Below are 18,417 nucleotides of genomic sequence, written 5' to 3' on the forward strand. Positions count from 1 at the left end.
ACACAAAGAATTAAATTTTAGAGTGGGGGTGATTAAGGCCTGGATCTGATCCACACACGTACACATGCGCACACACACACAAATATACACACATACACACACATACACACACAAATACACACATGTACACATGCATACACACAAACACACACATGTACACATGCACACGCACATACACACACACACTCACCATGGATAGGGGATAAAATCACGGCTGAGCATCTGACAATACAAGACACACAGAGTCTTCAACATTTCTCACAGCTCACGGATCTGACTTTTTTAAATCTTCAGTGCTGAAAACACCACTCCCTTCTAATAAGAAGACAGTACCCAGTGGCAGAAGTCTAGTTCAGGCCATTTGAGACACTGTCGGAAATTCTGTCCTAATCTCAAGCCAAAATTCATCACACAATTTTTTTTTTAATGAAACTGGTCAGCCACTCAAATGGAAACTGCTAAAAAGAAGCATTTTGACATAACAAAATCTAAAATATACAAACTTGATACACACTGAGGAAAGACTATAGAAAATACTGTTTCCCACGGTTAGTGTTTCTAATGGAGCAGAAGACTTTGTACACACAGACTTTACCCAGGACAGTCTGGAATCCCAGCTGAGGCCTTTGGGGGAGTTTTCACTGGAGATGTATGATACAGATGTCATTGTGTGTTCAGACTCTGGGGTGCAGTGTGACACAGATGTGATCTGCCAGAAACACCTCGGTTCCTTACGCATTTGATTTTGAATTCGTTTTTGGTCATTGCACTTTTATTTTTAAAGATATTTTTAAACCTGTGAGTATTTTGCCTGCATGTGTTTGTGTGCACCAAATGCACGCAGTGCCCACAGAGGACAGAAGAGGGCACTGTGTCCCCTGGAACCGAAGCTACAGAGGGCTGTGGGACACCATGTAGGTGATGGGAATCAAACCCAGGTCCTTTGAAAGAGCAGCCAAGGTTCCTAATCACTGATCCACCTCTCCAGCCTTAATTGCACATCTAGAAGCCTTTCTCAGATGCTTTTTTTTTTTTTTTTTAGTACCACCAACAATTTAAGATTAAACAATCTCTGGGTTTGTTACCTCACAACTCGGCTTTCCCAAACTGAAACCCATCCCAAGAAAACCGCAGGCCTCAAAAAGACAAAGCAAACCAATACCATACAAACCAGAAACGGTACAAATGCCTGTGATCCCAGCTCTGGGCAGGTGAAGGCAGGAGGATTGGCATAAGTTTGAGACCAGTTTAGAGTCACACAGTGAGTCTGAGGACAGTCCGGGCTACATAGACTCTCTCTCTCAAACAAAAACAGGAAGGAAAGAAGGCAGGGAGAGAGGGAGGATGGGAGAGAGAGAAGAATCCTCGTGCTGGTTGGGCTCTGAAGCAGAGGCCCTCCTCTGCCTTGTTCGGCTTGCACATCCAGAAGATCAGGGTGACAAGGTCCTCCAGCTCAGCCTTCCCCTACTGCTGCCTAGGTCTTAAGGGTCCACCTTCCCAGGTGGACTCTAGGGTAGTAAGAGTCCCCCGCTGTGCTGTCCATTGCAACGCCACGCCCGGTCACATGGGGCAGCCAGCTAGAGGTGAGATAGCTGATGATAGGATGTTTTTGAAGGCTTAGTAAGAAAAACGAGGGGCTGGAGAGATGGCTCAGCGGTTAAGAGCACTGACTGTTCCTCCAGAGGTCCTGAGTTCAATTCCCAGCAACCAAAAGGTGGCTCACAGCCATCTGTAATGGACTCTGATGTCCTCTTCTGGTGTGTCTGAAGACAGTTGAAATGTACTGATATAAATAAAAAATAAATCTTTTTTTTTTTTTTTTTTCTGGGGCTGGGGACCGAACCCAGGACCTTGTGCTTCCTAGGTAAGCACTCTACCACTGAGCCAAATCCCCAACCCCAAAATAAATCTTTTTTAAAAAAAAGAAAAACGAATTAAAAAACCCAACTCGTGCCGTGTTACGTGTTGAGATGGCGCTTTGGTGGCACTGGAATGTTACTAAAATGAATTCCGCCTGCTTCTTTCTCCGCTGGTCAGAGGGGTACTGGACAGTTAAAATTACACGCGTGGCTTGTGGTACTTTTCCATTGGACAGAGTTGCTCCAGATAAAAGAATGTAAGTTTGTGTGTGTGTGTGTGTGCGCGCGCAGGTACCCACAAATTTGTAAGCATGAGGACTACCACTGGGCCATACCCCCAACACAGTATTTGGGGTTTTGGCACAAGAGCTTTTCAAGTTCTGTAAAATAGAACTGATTCCACCCACGGTTCAGGTGCCGTGCAATCCAGACCCAGACCGACCAAGGCCGGGCTGTGGGGATGGGGGTGGGGGTGGTCGGGGGCCTCCCCGCAGTGGAGTGCATCAGGCTGCGGTGGTTTACCTGGGTTCCCGACGCCCGCAGGCCAAGCTGCCAACTCCGCTCTCCTCCCAGGGGCCGCCACAGGTGTCGCCCGCCACCCACAGAGGCGGATCCTCGCAAGGGACGGACTCACGGCACAGCTGGGGACAGCGACGCGCTTCCTGCCCGGGAAGGGCCCGATTGCCGGCAATAGCCGTCCGGTGACTGCCTGCTTGGATTTTTATCACTGGGGCTTCGGAGAGGAAATAACCAACAACCCGGGCCCTATGTTCCTCGAGGGATTGGAGATGAATCAGGGAAATACATGCTTCAAAAAGCAAGCGCTTGTGATCTCGAGCCCAGGAGAGGCGCCCAAGAGGCGGAAGGGTGGCAGATCAAGGCCAGTTTGAACTAGAGTGAGAACTGGTCCCAGAGACCCCGTAGAAATGAGGTAATGTAGGAATAAGTACAAACTGAACAAAAATCCTTGCCATTGTTTCTGTTTGGCCGTCTTTATTAAGTTTTCATGGAGTGAAATGTCTACATTTGATCCTTCGCTTGACCCAGTGGGTGTGTGTGTGGGGGGGGGGGTAACGGGGGAGGTGAGGATGGGGTCCCTTTTAGAGGTATAATGGTTGAAGCCAAAGAATAGGACTTGTGACAGAAACAAACAGTATTTCAAACTCACTTATTTCTAAGACAGCCTTTAGGCATTAGGAAATGATTCCCATCAAGTAGTTAAAGCCACGTGCAGAGAGCAAAACCTTGGATTCCTGGGTGGTGAGGGGTGTGTGCCTGGCTGAGCGTCGAGCCTGGGCTCTCCTGCCTGCTGGAGAAGCAACACTACCACTGAGCCCCAGTTACAGGACAGTAGACATATTCCTCAACGTCTCCCTCCTACAGCTCAAGCCGTAGCACGAACTAAGGACGCCTTGGGAGAGCTGGCTCTCTCCTCCCACCTTGTGGGTCCCCAAGTCCTCAGGCTTGGTAGCAGCTGCCTTCACCTGCTGAGCCACCTCACTAGTCCCTAAATTCTGTGTTTTAAAGTTAATCCTAAAAAGTCCTCCAAAAGTCCATACAATCAAATTTGTTAAAGCTGCATTTGTTGTGTAATAAATGCTGGTTACATAAATTTAGCTACTCGGCCCCATTTTCATCAAGAGGAATTTCTTCCAAAAGATCTTATTCCTGGCTCCTTGGCAGAGTAGGTTCAAATGGACTTTTTTTTCCCCCCCGTTTTTCTGGGACATGGTTTCTCTGTGTAGCCCTGGCTGTCCTAGAACTCACTCTGTAGACCAGGCCCGCCTCTGCCTCCTGACTGCTGGAATTAAAGGCCCGCACCACCACCATGCAGCCTCAAATGATTTCTTTTCTTGTTGGAATAACAAGAATTCCCAAGCTTTTAACCTAGGTAAGTCTGTTCTAGACGTATGACTAGTGCTGACCCACAGGGGGATTGATTTTACTTGGTGAGAAAGGGTAGAAGGGAGAATAATTGAGTAGTTGTTCAAGGAGGGCTTCCATTTCATAAACAAAATCTGTGAGGCCCGCCCGCTTTAGAAGGACCAGGGACAGCCTCCAACCGATGCCAGTGACAAGCTACCAGTTTCAAAACGGACTTACGAGTTTAAGCAAGAAAGCGAAATGACACTGCTTCAGTTGTCAACATGCTTTTAATTACACTGTGTAAGTCACAACAATGATTTCATTTAGATTTCAAATGGAAGAAGAGAGCTGGAACAGCTGAGCTGGAAACAGCTCACTGTGTAAGCAGCGGCCCACGTGTGATACCCAGGACCCATGGGCTGGGGTGGAGGAGAGCAGGCCAATGGACCCCTGAGGTTCACTGGACAGCCAGGCTAGCCTAACTGCTGAGGAGTGACACCCGAGGTTGTCCTTCAGCCCTACCCCCACCTCCCCACCCTGCTCCAGCATTAAAATAAAAAATGAAAGAGAGAAGTCTTACCTTCAAGATAAAATAGGAAAGTGGGAAGCTGGGGGCCAGAGACGTCGCTCAGCTGTAGAGCGCTAAGCTCGCACAAGGCCCTGGGTCAAGCCCCAGGACAACCAGGTGTGGTGGCGCACACCTTCAGTCCCAGCTCTTGAGAGGCAGAGGCAGGGGATCTCTATCTCTGTGTTCAAGGCCAGCCAGGGCTACTTAAAGAGACCCTGTCTCAAACAACACAACAACAACACAACACAACAATAACAACAACAATCACCCAAACGAACCCCAGTACTACAGATATCAAAGAGGAGGGCATGCTACTACACCACTGGCAAGGACGACGTTCCTTTCCGGTCTCCAAGTACATTGCTCTTACACATTGGTTGAGCCTGAGGTTGTCAACCTGCTCACCACGACTCACTGATGTCAGGGCTGACAGACCACACAGGTGTTCTTGGCATCCTGACAGGTAAGTAGTCCATTCACGCCCTTCCTTATGCAAGCATGTCACAATGCAATTAAGTAGACAAAACGCTGTAAGAACAAACTTCAGTCCCACCTAGTCCTACAGAATAAGTGCAGCCCACACAGACATAAGCACTATTAGAGTCCTCCAGCTGTAACTGATGGCTATGTCTGAGGCCCTCCTGGAGGACTCTACCCCTCACCCCACCCCCCAACCACCACCAGCTGCTGTGGGAAAGGACCATTCCTGTCCTCACGGCTGAGAACTGATGTAAAGCCATTTCTCCCTGCAGGGACAGGCTCAGAAAAGCATGAAGGGCACCCGCAGGTCAGAAGGATGCCAGCCCATGCCAGGTCAAAGCCCTGGTGACTCGGCTGTGCCTCACAAGGGGCAGCATCTCTTCTCAAAGCAAAAGCAACCTGGCAGTGCTGGTTCAGTCCTGGGCCACACGGAGTGACTTTTGAAGTATTTCTTTGTTTACCATCTGGCTTCACCTAACCCTAACTGAAGGGTGGAAAGGATGGGGCTACTGCCACAGACCAGCTAGTGAGACCGAGAGAAAGGCAGAGAGGGTCTGTTCTGAGTGAACCCTGTTCCCTGCAGGGGCTTCAGACACGTTCTACTATGTCACTGGCCTCAGCACAGACTCAGCAGATGGTTTACTCTAATGAACAGCTCTACCCACGAACACCTAGGCTGCAGTATTTATTTATTTCAGTTACTCCTGCCTGAAAGTCCTTATTTCTCAAGAACAGCAATGCATCTGAGTATCCACTCTCTCCAGTCCTTGAAGGCTTCCACAGGCTTCGGCAAATACACATGCTCAGAGCTGCTTTTCGGAGTCGCTCCTGACTCGCCGCAAGACTCATCGTCAATCCACTTCACCAGGGCCTTGAAAAACACACACACACTGCATTTTAACAAATACCAGGGCCGCACGGAGAAATTTTGGCTCCAAAGACAAAAAGCAAAACAAAGCAAAAAAGCAAGAAACAGTAAAACAATCTCGGTCTCCATAACTGGCTCTGAGCCAGGTTTTCTCCATCTGTGGTTTGTGTCCACTGAGTAGGTTATGAGCTCAAGACACGAGTGACACCCAGCTTGGAACAAGACATAGAGAGCGCAATGCAGAGCGCAAACCATGGCCAGAGAGCCGGGTCCCTCACGTTTATAATCTCAACGCTCGAAAAGGGGGAGCCAGGACTGCTGCAAGTTCTGTTACCACAGCGAATTCCAGTCTAGCCTGGGCTATAGCACGAAACCCCACCCTACCTCAACAGAAGAAAAAGGCAAAGGAAATAAACTATGCTAATTCTTACACTATTTTAGGATGACAAGATAATCTCAGTTTCTTTTCTCAACTTGCTGGCTATCCCATAAGGCAGCATGCGTGCTGTTAGCCTACGTGCGGATGAACATAACCATGTCCCACGGCAGGGTAGACGTGCGTGTATTTAAAGACATGGCTGGAGAGGTTCAAGGGCTGTCTCTGCATGTGCTAATGTGAGCAGAAGGACACCAGGAGTCTCCTGTCTCCCTTCTTAAAGACACCTGTTCTTTCCTGACTTGTGTGTCTGTCAGGGACTTGGAAAATTATAGCACAGAGCTGTCTGCTTACACAAGTGAACTGCACCACATAAGTCAGTATGTATGCTGCTCTGGAGAGCCAACCCCCTTGACCTAACTGGACAAGAGACAGACAGGTTTCCTTTACTGTTTCACTGAACTATGAGGCCATCATCAGCCAGGACGGAGAGAGGAGTCCATGGTTAGGAACACTCACGGATCCATCAAAGGACATGAGTGTGGGTCCCAGCACCCACATCACCCACAGATGCTTACAACTCCAAGGGATCAGACAAGCCCCAGTGCTTCACCCCCAAATTAAAATGTCTTTTTTGATCCTTTTGAAACAGGGCCTCAACTACAGCCCAGGCTAGCCTAGAACTTCATATTCAACCCAGGCTGGCTTCAGATTAAGGGAAATTCTTCCTCAGATTCCTGAGTGTTGGGATTACAGGGGTAAGACATCATGAGAGAGATTTTTCACTTTTTTGGATTTATTTAAACTGCTGAGATCGAGGGATTCATCTCATGTTAAGAGTGCAGAGGTCAGATGACAATTTGCAGAAGTCAGTTTTCTCCTTCCACCAAGGGCTCAGAGATGTGACTCCTGTCTTCACACTGTGGGGACTGTGGGGGCTGGGGACAAGGCACCTTAATGAGGGAGCTGTCTCTTCCACCCTAACTGAGGTTTTAAAGGGGTACATCTGTGTGCTTTTTTACACAGTGTGTTCAGTGTGTACATGAGGAGGCCCAAGGTCGACAGGCGTTTGTTTTCTTTCTCCACTGAAGCAGAGCTTCTCTCTATGAACCCAAGGCTTGCTAGTCTGCCAGTCTGGCTAATTTGCTTCTGGGAGTCTGTCCCCACATCCCATGCACAGGACTACAGAGGGACACTCACGTGACTTCTAACCTACACTCTGCGTCTCATGCTTTCGTGGCAAGTCAGCAAAGGATCCACTCACCGAGCCACCCTGCCTGCCTTCTTTATACTCTTTTACACCACAGTTTCCTGCTGATCTTTACCTAATTTCCTGTGATAAATCATAGCTCTAAAGGGCCTAATAGAGAACGCCCTGTGACCTAGCCCACAGCTCCCCTCAGCTTTGCACCCCTTCCCACTTACTTTGTATCTCTCCACAATATTGAAGCCGATAGCACTCTGCAGCTTGCGTAAGCAGATAGGGCAGACATTTAGAGGACGACGGTCAGATTCCTCCAAGTGATTGGAGCCTTGCATTAAGCACGCAAGCCACTGGCAGTGTCGCAATCCAAGTATGTGTCCGATCTCGTGGGTTAAAGTCTGCAAGACATGTATGTGGCCGCTCTGTGACACTACCATCAGCAATTACACAACAGGTCCCCTCCCCCGCCACAAGAAACAGATTTACAGGATTCAACACCATCACCACGATCACCAAAGCTTCCGCCCAGACCAGCTCCATTTAGTAAAGGTCACTTCCTTACTCTCCCTGGACCAGGGTTTCCCCTTCGGTGCAGCTGATGTGTCAGCTGGTGGATTCCATGTGTGGGAACCCACACGAGTGGGGTCTACCCACTGGATGACAGTAATGATGATTGCATTTTATGACTGTGAAAATGTGGCAATGCATGACTATCACCCCTGTACTCAGGAGGCTGAGGCAGGAGGATAGTAAGTTTACTTTAAGCCAGTAGGGTCCTAACAGTTCAAATTCTGGGCCCCTTTGCCCCCAGAGACAGATTCAGTAGCTCCTGGAGAGGGGCTTCCTGTGCTAGAGAGCACACAGGGGTGCATTTCTAGGAGGGGCACCTGTCAAGCACCCACAAATAATCCTGGGGAAAACAGAACGTCCATCTAAGACCTTTTAAAAAGGAAGATTCTTCTAAGCACCTTACCTTACAGGATCGCAGCAGCAAAATACTAGTGATCTCAGGGACGTAGTAGTTATCAAAAATGGAGTAGTCACTGGAGACTGTCCGCTGGGGAACCTTCACGCTGCCTTCATATTTCGAGGTGTAGAAGTCCTTGCCGTACCTGGCAAAGCTGAATATGCCCACACCTACAAAGAGTCCAGGGTCAGTGGGGAGACGCAGGGGAGACCGAGAAAGCCTGCTTGGGCACCTGGCCGGGCAGTGCACATCTGGGTCCTTTCCACACCACTGCAAATACTTCAAAGATTTGCTGACACGAAGGACTTTAGTCCCAGACTTCCCTATCAAGATCTTTACCTGCCAAGTCACTTCCCCTGACCCAGAAAATTCCCTGCAGGCAGAGGGACTCACCGGGTCCTCCCTGAGGACGGGCGGAAGAAGAAAGAGACATTTTCTTCACTGGTGTGGCCACAGCTGAGGTGCTTGTGCCCCTTTAATACCCCCTCACTCATGCCCCTACATATAAACACTTAAATTCACTGATTCACACGCACACACGCGTTGGGGGAATAGAAGGGGACTATTTGAGAAGAAGAAGGGAATCGACAGGAGTGGGAGGGGCACCTGAGAGAGGAACAGAGATGGGGAGATGAATATGATCTCATTATATTATCTACATGTGTAAATAAGTCATAATGAATCCCACTATTACATATAATTAAGACATGCTAATAAAACATAAAAAAAATCAGAGGATGATTGAATTCTAGAGAAACTGGAAGTTTCACAGAGTTTCTCCTCAAAGAAAAATCTTCACTCAGACAGTCGGAGTCAAGTCCTCCAAAAGAGCCAAGATCAAACAGTCACATTGTTGCCATTAGGAGCACAAGGGCAGGCTGCCTCGCCTATCGGTGAGTTTCTGGCTTTCCCTACAACAGTGCCTGCTGTCCCTCTCCTGCCTCTTAGTCTGTAGAGAGAAGAGGGTCTCCTCCTCCTCCTCTATTTCCTTTTTAAAAGCACAGAAGGTGGGTAGCAGGTGACCAGAATGAGGCACCCTCGCAGCTGACTTCCTGTGTGAGACCACAGAGGTATATTGAGGTCTTTCAATTGTTACTGTTTAGTGGCTGTGTGTGTGTTGGTTACTAGGGCTCAAGCCCAGAGACTCAAGTGCACAGAGCAGTTCCCACCTTATGAGTGTTTGTTTGCTTTTGTGTGCTAGGGAGCAAGGCCAGGGCCCTAGGCGGGGCAAGCAAGTCTCCCACCATAGAGCTCATGACATTTTTGTTTGTGAGGAAACTCATAGTAATTGTGTGCGATTTAACTTTATCACCTTCAGGGACTACAGTGTGATGTTTTGAATTTAGGGAGAGTATTTATTCCAAAAGAAAAGGCAAATCTAATCATGGATCACAAGGGACCTGCTTTGATCCAACTGCTGTAAGCTATTTCGGGTGACCCCTTCAGCCAGAGGATTTTAAATGTTCCTCTGTTTAAAAACAGTCTCTACTCTTAAAAGAAAACCAGGCTACTTGTGGTAAAATACACTCATTTCATGTCAGATCAACTGCCACCCTTATGTCATGTAATACTTGTTAAACTTAACCCCCCCAGAAAAAAATAATTAAATAGAAATGTTTGGATAATGTTTCCTGACCCACTCCCCTAAAATGCATATAAAAAACTAACTAGAGGTATTTAGGTCAATGAGTAAATTGTTTTGCATTTATTTTTAATGTTTTCATTTCTATCGTGTTAATAAAAGGGACATCCAATAAAAACACACAGCAGGATAGTAACCCAAGGCTTCAAAAGAGGCATGATGGGAGGAACCAGGGTGTGATGGAGGACCTCAAGAGATGGGGCACTGCGGAGGAAGTAATGAAAGAAGAGCCGGCCCCATCCCACCTCTAACACAGCGTCTGCCCGGGAAGCCCTGCCCCAGGCCTCCGGCTGGCATTCGTCCAGACAGCGCATCAGCTGTCTCCAGCTGTGTGCTCACTCCCTCCCTCCCCAGGATGCTCAGGCCCATCCCCCTTGGTTTACTGATCTTCTCCCTTCCAGCCTGCCTGAGACTGTGTGTGTGTGTGTGTGTGTGTGTGTGTGTGTGTGTGTACACGGACACGCGCACGTGTGTGCATGAAGTTAGACAGAGGAGAGCAAAAACTGGTGGAAAGAGAAAAAAAGTAGAGAAATGGGGGAAAAAGAAAGGAAAAAGGAGAAACTGACTCACTGCCCTCTAATACTGCATTAGTATTAGTGTCTGATGAGTTACAGTTTACTGTGTCCCCAGTCCAGGTTTCTAAGGAGTTGCACTTTACACTTTATTGTGTCCCCACATGAGGTTTAGGTGGCTTTTCTTTCCTTTATTCTCATCTGGGTTTTTTCCCTTTTCTTTCTTTCTGATGGGTAATGATGCTGTATAGCTCAGGCTAGCTTCACACCTACGATCTTCCTTTTCTGCCTCCCCAGTGCTGAAATCAGTCATGTGCTCCAATGCCAGCAAAAACTTTGATTTCTTTCTGTTGCTGTTTCTGTCTGGTTGGGCTGTTTGGGACAGGGTATTTGTAGCCCAGGCAGACCTTAAAGTCACTATGTATTGGAGGCTACCCTTGAACTCATCAACCTCTTGCCTCCCCCTCCCAAGTGCTCCAATTACAGGACCATGTTATCGCATGTAGCCCAAAGATGGTTTTCTAAGCAAGCACTCTCCCACTGAGTTACATCCCAAATCTTATGGGAAAAATAATAAAGACACGTACAGGTTGAAAAAGAAAATGTGTGCTCATATATTGGTATATGGCTACTCTGTCTGTGCTATACCACAAAACCAACCAGCGAGGGCTAGGGATGCGCTAATTCAGTAGTAGAGTCTTTCCCTTGAACCAGGCCTGGGTTCAGTGACATGTACTGTGTATGCGTGTTCACATGCGCACAGGCACACACACACACACACACACACACACACACACACACACACACACACACCTTAGAATTAGCAAGAGTTTTACATATGTTGACAATAGCTCAAATCTCCTTAAACTGTTTGTCTTGTTGATCCATAACTTAAACTCCCCAGCTGTTGAGCTGAAAGCCTTTAAAGGGACCAGGCATCTTGGGCACTATTTATGGACAGGAACTGCTCTGCAAACTGTCTCCAAATGACTCTGAGCTAAGGATATGCCTTCGAGGTCAGGTAGGGGGCATGTGGCATCCTGAAGGGGAGCGCCTATCATCAGTCTTTCAAAGCACACTTCCCCCGACGGCACTCGTGGCAGGCGCCCACAGAATATACCAGTTATTGACGTGGGACTTGAGTTCCTGCTCTCTGAGTATCCCCGAGTCCCCTCAAGCTGAGCAAACAGTATCAAGGAGAAGTACCACTTGACAGGGAGGCCTGGCCGAAGACGAAGTTCCACGAGTCTCGGGGGTAGAGGTCGATCATCGTTATCCCCACGATGCAGAAGGCATCTTCGGGTTTATTCCTCTTCAAGAACGCCAGGATGTGCCCTAGTGGAAAAGAACCGCGCGCGCACACACACACGTAAGCCCCACTGCATACGTACACCCCCTTTCCCACCGCAAAGGAGCTTCGCTTGCCTGTGTGGATCTGCAGGTTCTGTGTGTTCTCGTTCACTCTGAAGGAGCACTTGGTCGCAGAGACAGAAACCGGTTCTAAGAACTTCACCTTCAAACCGTAGAAAAAGGCTTCGCAGTAGCCCTTGAGCCATTTAATATACTCCTCACTGATAACTCTGGTGTTGCCTAGAAAGCCTATGGGGTGGAACCGGGGTGGGGGTGGGGGTGGGGGTGGGGACGATGAAGACAGACTTTAAAATGACGGAGACATTCCACCCCTTATTCCATAAACTGTCTGGCAATTAGGAACAGAATTCAGTATAAAATCTAAACACATCTCAGTCAGCCATGGATGACAATGTGAAGTCAAAAGGTAACAATTTTACTGCTAAAAGTCAATTTGGCTACAAAATTACTACATTGAAGCAACTGTCAACAGCGATCATGCACAGGGCAGAGGAGACGGCTCAGCAGGAAAAGGAGCTTTCGGTGCAAACCCGACAATCTCGCCGGAGGCAGAGAAGCAACTCTACAAAAGCTGTCCTTTGTTATATACTCAATTTAGCATGTGTGTCCCCTCCCACACTGCACACACAACAATAGCATTTTTACTTATCACGTATACTATCTAACATACTTAGTGCCCTGGGTTCGGTTCCCAACACAACAAAAAGAGAAGCTATTAAAAATTGCTTGCTCGAATTAGGTCACCAATGCCCAAAGTATGGCCAGGTGACGGCACTCTCCAGAAAACCAAACCGAGGCCCTCGCATTCCCAGCTCTTACCAATGGGCTGAATGTAGATAATGTGTTTCTTCGGGCTGGGTGCCTTCCTGTAGCGGTCAGAGAAAAACTGCTCGAAGTCTTGGGGAGCCTCGGGGTGGGAGGAGATCCAGTCTGACTGTGAATGCAAGGTAATGGGTTCGAATAGATTATTGCGTGGCTGGAAGGCTTCATTCATTAACCGTTGCTCCCCAGCGTCTAACTTCTCGTACTGGGACACGAGGTCTGGGTTCTTTGAGAGGAGAGCTGTTTTCAATGTGTGCTCGGAGTGCCGTAGTACCTGCATCTGCCAGGAAAGAAGGGAAAAGAACACAAGAAGACAGGTATAAACGCCATCCACCTATACCAAGGATGCCCTGTCCTTCAAACACATCTCTAACGCCTCTCAACAATAAATGACCTGTTGCTAAAGTCTTCAAATGCCACACTTAAGACGTGGTTTCCCCACGTCCAATCAGTTTATTGGGGGACGTACCTAAAGAGTTAAAAGGAAAATCATTAAAGCCATTCTGGCGTCTCCAACCAAATGGTTGCTTCCAACCTAAGTTGGGCGTAGTAGGGACACCTGTACTCAAGAGACAGAGGCAGGAGATTGAAAGGAGATACTCAGCCTGAATTATATAGCAACATTGTTTCAAAAATAGTAACTAACAGCCCGGACAGAATCAAAGAAAAAAAAAAAAATCTAGCGGTGACTCAAAAAGCCTACTGATGTCCAACGTTCTCAGTCATTTGACGATAATCATAATATTTTGAGCTGACTCACTTGGGCCACACGAACGACGCATCCCTTCCGGTGTTAGGCAAGGATATTCAATAATGACAAGAGAAATAACGTAAGTGCCCAGTTCTGTTACTTAACTGCAGATTGGCAAGATACACCTCAGCCCCTTAAGCTTACCTTGTCAGTCACAAAACACTGGGGAAGATCTATGACCAATGAGATGCCAAACTCATGGTGACGGTTTTCCCATTCCTGCGGAATCCCTACGTGCTGCGTTCATCCTTCACATCAAACAGATGTTCCACCGCGAGGCTTTCTGAGTTAGAAAAGAAAAAAGGTGAAGATTTCTGTCCAGTCCGTTTGGGTTTTCTTTTTTTTTTTTTCCGGAGCTGGGGACCGAACCCAGGGCCTTGCGCTTGCTAGGCAAGCGCTCTACCACTGAGCTAAATCCCCAATCCCCGTTTGGGTTTTCTAATTAGGGGCCTTTTCAGTTTTTGGTTAGTTGGCTTTTTTTTTTTTTTTTTTTTTGTATTTCTTTGGTTTGGGGGTGGGCGGAGATAGGGTTTTTTATCTCTCAAATTATTAACAAGTGATTTTGAAATTTAACTCCTGTGCTCACTGAACTTCTGAATTCTGGAGCTCTAGAGACTATGGTGTCAGTGTAGCTCATCTTCGTCTGGGCTGAGATTTTAGTTTTACGGGATGAAATTTAAAACAAACAAACAAAAAATCAGCAAGAAAAAAAAATTCACCATGGCCCCCTTTAGTCTACCTACCTTTCTTTATAAAGGAGAAATCTCCAGTTGCTGTTTTTCCATTTAAGGTTTTCTAAGGACATGCATGTCTGGCAAAGGGGTGTGGAGAGCAGGCGGCTTCACACTAATAAAAGAGACAGAGTGGAAGATCAGGTCTCCACATCCTAATTCAATGTGGATGGTGACGCTAAGAAGTGTGCAGGAGGGAGTCATATAGTCACTGCAGGGACTGAGGGCCTAGGATGCTTCGGTTCTAAAACCGGAACATCCTACACAAAGTGGGTCTCGCCAGACGTGCTAGCTGGTCGCCCATAGCAACTTGCACTTGGGGCACAGCCGGTGCAGACGCCACCCAGTCTCTGCTTGAGTGAACAGTGGGGGCCTCCCCGGAACTCAGAATTCGCCTCTTCTACCCGGGGAGCAACCGGAAAGGCCCGCGTCGTTCCCAGGAGACATCCTGCCCCCCGAGGTCCCCGCTGCTTCCGCCGCAGCCATCCCTCCCACATCCGCCCTTCCTCAACGACCAAGACCTTCCTCCTTCTCCTCCCCTGCCGGGCCCTGACGGTTCCTCAACCACCCTCACCGGGACAAGCCTCTAGGCCGCCCTCAAGCTCCCACGGTGGTCCTAGCGCGCATGCGCCTCGCGCGGACGCAGTTCGCCCTGTCACGCATGCCCCGCTCACGCCGCCCACAGGATGCGTCTCCCGGCCGTCAATCATCACCCCGGCCCCTATCTGTACTCTTCCCTCCCAAGGCTCCTCCTCCAAACACTGAGCCCACCCCACTCCTCCAGGGAGACCACGCCTATCTGCTCTAACTCCTCCCCGAAGGCGTGGCTCCGAGCCATTTCACAGCACTCCGTCCTGTGTGTGATTGACTACTGTAGCAAGGGGGCGATGTAGTGCCAGACAGTCCCCAGTCACCGCTGTTTCTCGCCGGCCCTCGCGGGGGCGCTGCAACCCACTCCTCGTGGGCGGTGCAGGGCCACGGAACCACCTGCTGTGGGCTGAGCCTGAGTAATTTAACCACTGGGTCCAAATAAGTCAGCCGTGTCCGCGGCTTGACACATCACCCGCTGGACTTTCCCTTCTTAGTCGGTTTACGTGATTGTTGCGGCCTCACCGCTGTCAGGAAGCAGGGCTGCGCCCGAGGGCGTGGGGCCTAGGGTAGCCTTTGGTCCTTGGGGAACTATGGGCTTAAAGCTCAGACCCCCAGGAGCCCTCCGCCCTGGAAGGAGAAGCCCCAGGCCTGATCTCCTGATCCCTGCCCCCAAAATATTACCTATCCAACTCTTTTGCATCTCTGGGCGCTTCAGGCATCCAGGTCCAACGTGGGATGATGCCACTATTTTATCAACATCCTCTCATCCTTGGGAGTTAAGGACCTCACACCCCACATCTCTGTGCCTCCTACCCAACCCCCAGACTTCTGCTGTCTTCTTGCCTTGTGCACACTGCTCTAATTATCCTTGGTTTATTTTGGGAGGGCCTCATGTGGGCCAGGCTGGCCTTGAACTCACTGTGTAGCAGAGGATGACTATAGGCTCCTGTGTCCGACTTCTGAGATCTAGAATACAGTATGAACAATCAGGTCCCTCCAAAACTTTATTTTTAAACAATTTAAGGCCAGGTTTTGGTGGTACACATCTGATATCCCAGCTCTTGTAAAGCAAAGGTAGGAGGATCTTTAAATTAGAGGTCAATCTAGTCTATAGAGCAAGTACTAGGCCAGCTCGGGGTTACAAAGAAAGGCCTTGTTTTAAAAATGAAAAATTCAGCCTCAAAGAAGAGGGGTAAGAATAGCAATTTTTAAAAAATCTTTATATAGCTGGGCAGTAGTGGCACATGCCTTTTAATCCCAGCACTCTGGAGGCAGAGGCAGGTAAATCTCTGGAGTTCAAGGGCAACCTGATCTATACAGTGAGTTCCAGGACATTCAGTGATGTCTCTATGATACATAGAGAACTCTGAGACCAAAACAAAACAAACAAACAAAAAAACTTTTATAATCTTAACTCCTAGAGTTCCCAACTGTGAACATTTTCATCGTGTCTCTATCTCCTTCAATATTTATATATATATATGTATATATTTATTTATATTTCAAATTTTCATACATATATATAATGTACTTCAGTTATATTTCCCCAGGATCCCCTCTGATCCTCTTTCCCCTCCCATGAGATTGCTCCCCAAAAACCTGATTATCTTTTTCTCCTGAGACATTTTTAATCAGCTGTAGACATGATGCCCCTTTATTCTATATGTTCCAGAGCATACTTCTAAACAAGCAAGTTTCCCTAACAGGACACCTACCCTGGAAATTCCTACCAATGTCTCTGATTACAGTCTAACACCACAGGGTCCTGGCTTTCCGTTTTTCTGTGTGCACTACTCCCTCCCACAATAATGAAAAGTCTGTCTCCAACTATTCATAATTTACTTCTGCACTTAACTGCTCTGTGGTACAATAGGCACCGAGAGTAATTTCAGGATAACAAATCCATATCGTTGCAGACAAATAGTCCTGCCAATAATCAGAAATTATTCATGGTCCCTTATAGCCAGAGGATGCACAGTGTACTATGCAGTTTACATCATCTAGGTGAATTCTTTCCTACTGGGTCCAGCACCATATCTGACCTGGAGCTTACTATGTAGCCTAGGCTAGCCCCAGATTCACAACAATCTCCAGCCTCAGCCTCTGGGGTGGTAGGATCACAAGTGTGTATCATCACATTCCTTGTTAAATGTGTTACTCTTTTTTTTTTTAATCGCTTAACATGGCAACACAGCTATTTTTAAAAATGTGCATCTGACCAGGTATGATGGCGCATACTTTTAAACCCAGCACTGTAGCAGAGTCAGTTAGAGATAGGCTTTAGAATCTCCTTTGAAATGCACCTCCCTGAATGCCTGTGAGGGAGTTTCTTGATTAAGTTAAGTGAAGTAGAAAACTGAACTTAAATGTTTGTGGCACCGTCACGTGGTCAGGAGGCCTGGACTCAAGGCAAACATCAGTAACCACAGCTCTCTGTGGATACAATGTAACTAGCTGCCTCTGGCTTAAACTGCCCCGCCTCTGTTAGATGGATTGGGTCCTCTGAAACTATGAACTAAAATGGGTTTTTCCTTAAGTTTTCACTCCTCACGCGTTTGGTCACGGCAGTGAGAGACGTGACTAGCATAGGAGGGACTAGAGGATGGCAGGTGGGGCCCCCATGAATTGGATTGCTGGCACTATGAGAGAGAACCAAGAAGTGGAGTTGACAGACAGCACCTACCAGCATGTTGATCTTGGGTTCCCCAACTTCTAGAACTTTCAGAGCAGAAATAAATTTCTGTTGTCACCAAGCCATCCAGCCCATGGTATTTTGTGTTATAGTATCTCGAAAACACAGACACGCCCTGTCTCATTTCACAGACTAAATGTCTCTCCTTGATTTTGTTCTGCCACCAGTTATTTGTGTCTTTTTCTTTCCCTTTAAAACTTCTTACAGGCATGTGGAGAGGTGTGTCAGTCTGTTAAGGTGTCCTATGGAGGCAGAAGAGGTTAGCGAAGGACTCGGCGTGCAGGGTTATGGACTAAGCCCTGGTTCTCAGAGGCAAGCTGGCAGAAGGCCAACTCGTCCCCTGAGAGGAGGCCCCAGAGTGTGAATGTGGGAATGTCTTCCCTGAGACCATCCTGGGTTTCCCAGGAAAACGGTAATTTCCCTACTGACTGTGCTCTAAAAAACGGCAGGCAGTTAACAGCCTGAGAGTTCCACAAATGTGGACAAAGTCTGGATTTTCTTTCTGTTTTCCAATTTCAAACTACTTGTGTGTGTGCATGTGTGAGTGAGTGTGTGTGTGTGTGTGTGTGTGTGTGTGTGTGTGTCCCCTGAGCTTGCACATTCTCACACACATTGCCACAACAGACAAATGAAGGTTAGAGAGAACTTCGTGTCTCTCTTCCCATCATGGGAGCTCTGGGATCAAACTCAGGTCCCCAGCCCTGCCTGGTATCAAGTGCCCTTACCCACCAAGATATCACTGCCCTCCCCCCTTTTTCATGTCTTGCTATTGATCAGGTCTCACTTTGTAGCCCAGGCTGGCCTAGAAACTCACTATGTTGCTCACGTTGGCCTCAAACTGATAGAATCCTCTTGCATCTGCCTTCTAAGGGTTAGAATTACAGGCGTGAATTACCATATCTGAATCTTTTTTTTTTTTGGTCTTAAAAATTGATATCATTGTTGTACATGGATAGGTGCTTATGCAACGGCACATGTGTAGAGGCTAAAAGGGGTGACTCTCTTCTTCCGCGGTGGGTTCCAGGAATCAAACTCAAGTCTTCAGACAGGCACAGCAAGCACTTTTATCCACTGAGCCACCTCACTGACCTAAAAGTCTGAGTTTGATTAGCTTTCT

General features: G+C 47.8%; 1 protein-coding gene across 2 annotated transcripts; it reads right to left on the reverse strand.

Annotated features, from left to right (window-relative positions):
* Positions 1 to 3,993: 3,993 nt before the first annotated feature.
* On the reverse strand, positions 3,994 to 14,710 carry Amz2 (archaelysin family metallopeptidase 2). 2 transcript variants are annotated; one of them, XM_032912488.1, is made up of 9 exons: positions 14,592 to 14,710; positions 14,030 to 14,132; positions 13,431 to 13,569; positions 12,533 to 12,815; positions 11,768 to 11,941; positions 11,549 to 11,677; positions 8,195 to 8,358; positions 7,443 to 7,619; positions 3,994 to 5,644 (listed from the first exon to the last, which is right to left on the reverse strand). In XM_032912488.1, the coding sequence occupies exons 4-9, from the start codon at positions 12,813 to 12,815 to the stop codon at positions 5,492 to 5,494; spliced, it is 1,080 nt and encodes a 359-aa protein (XP_032768379.1). In that variant the 5' UTR covers positions 13,431 to 13,569; positions 14,030 to 14,132; positions 14,592 to 14,710; the 3' UTR covers positions 3,994 to 5,491. The 2 variants fall into 2 exon arrangements, with proteins under 2 accessions (XP_032768379.1, XP_032768380.1); XM_032912489.1 differs by lacking the exons at positions 13,431 to 13,569; positions 14,030 to 14,132; positions 14,592 to 14,710 and having other exon boundaries at positions 11,768 to 11,937; positions 12,519 to 12,703.
* Positions 14,711 to 18,417: the final 3,707 nt, after the last annotated feature.

The sequence above is a fragment of the Rattus rattus genome, chromosome 9, assembly GCF_011064425.1.
Source record: "Rattus rattus isolate New Zealand chromosome 9, Rrattus_CSIRO_v1, whole genome shotgun sequence".
NCBI lineage: Eukaryota > Metazoa > Chordata > Mammalia > Rodentia > Muridae > Rattus > Rattus rattus.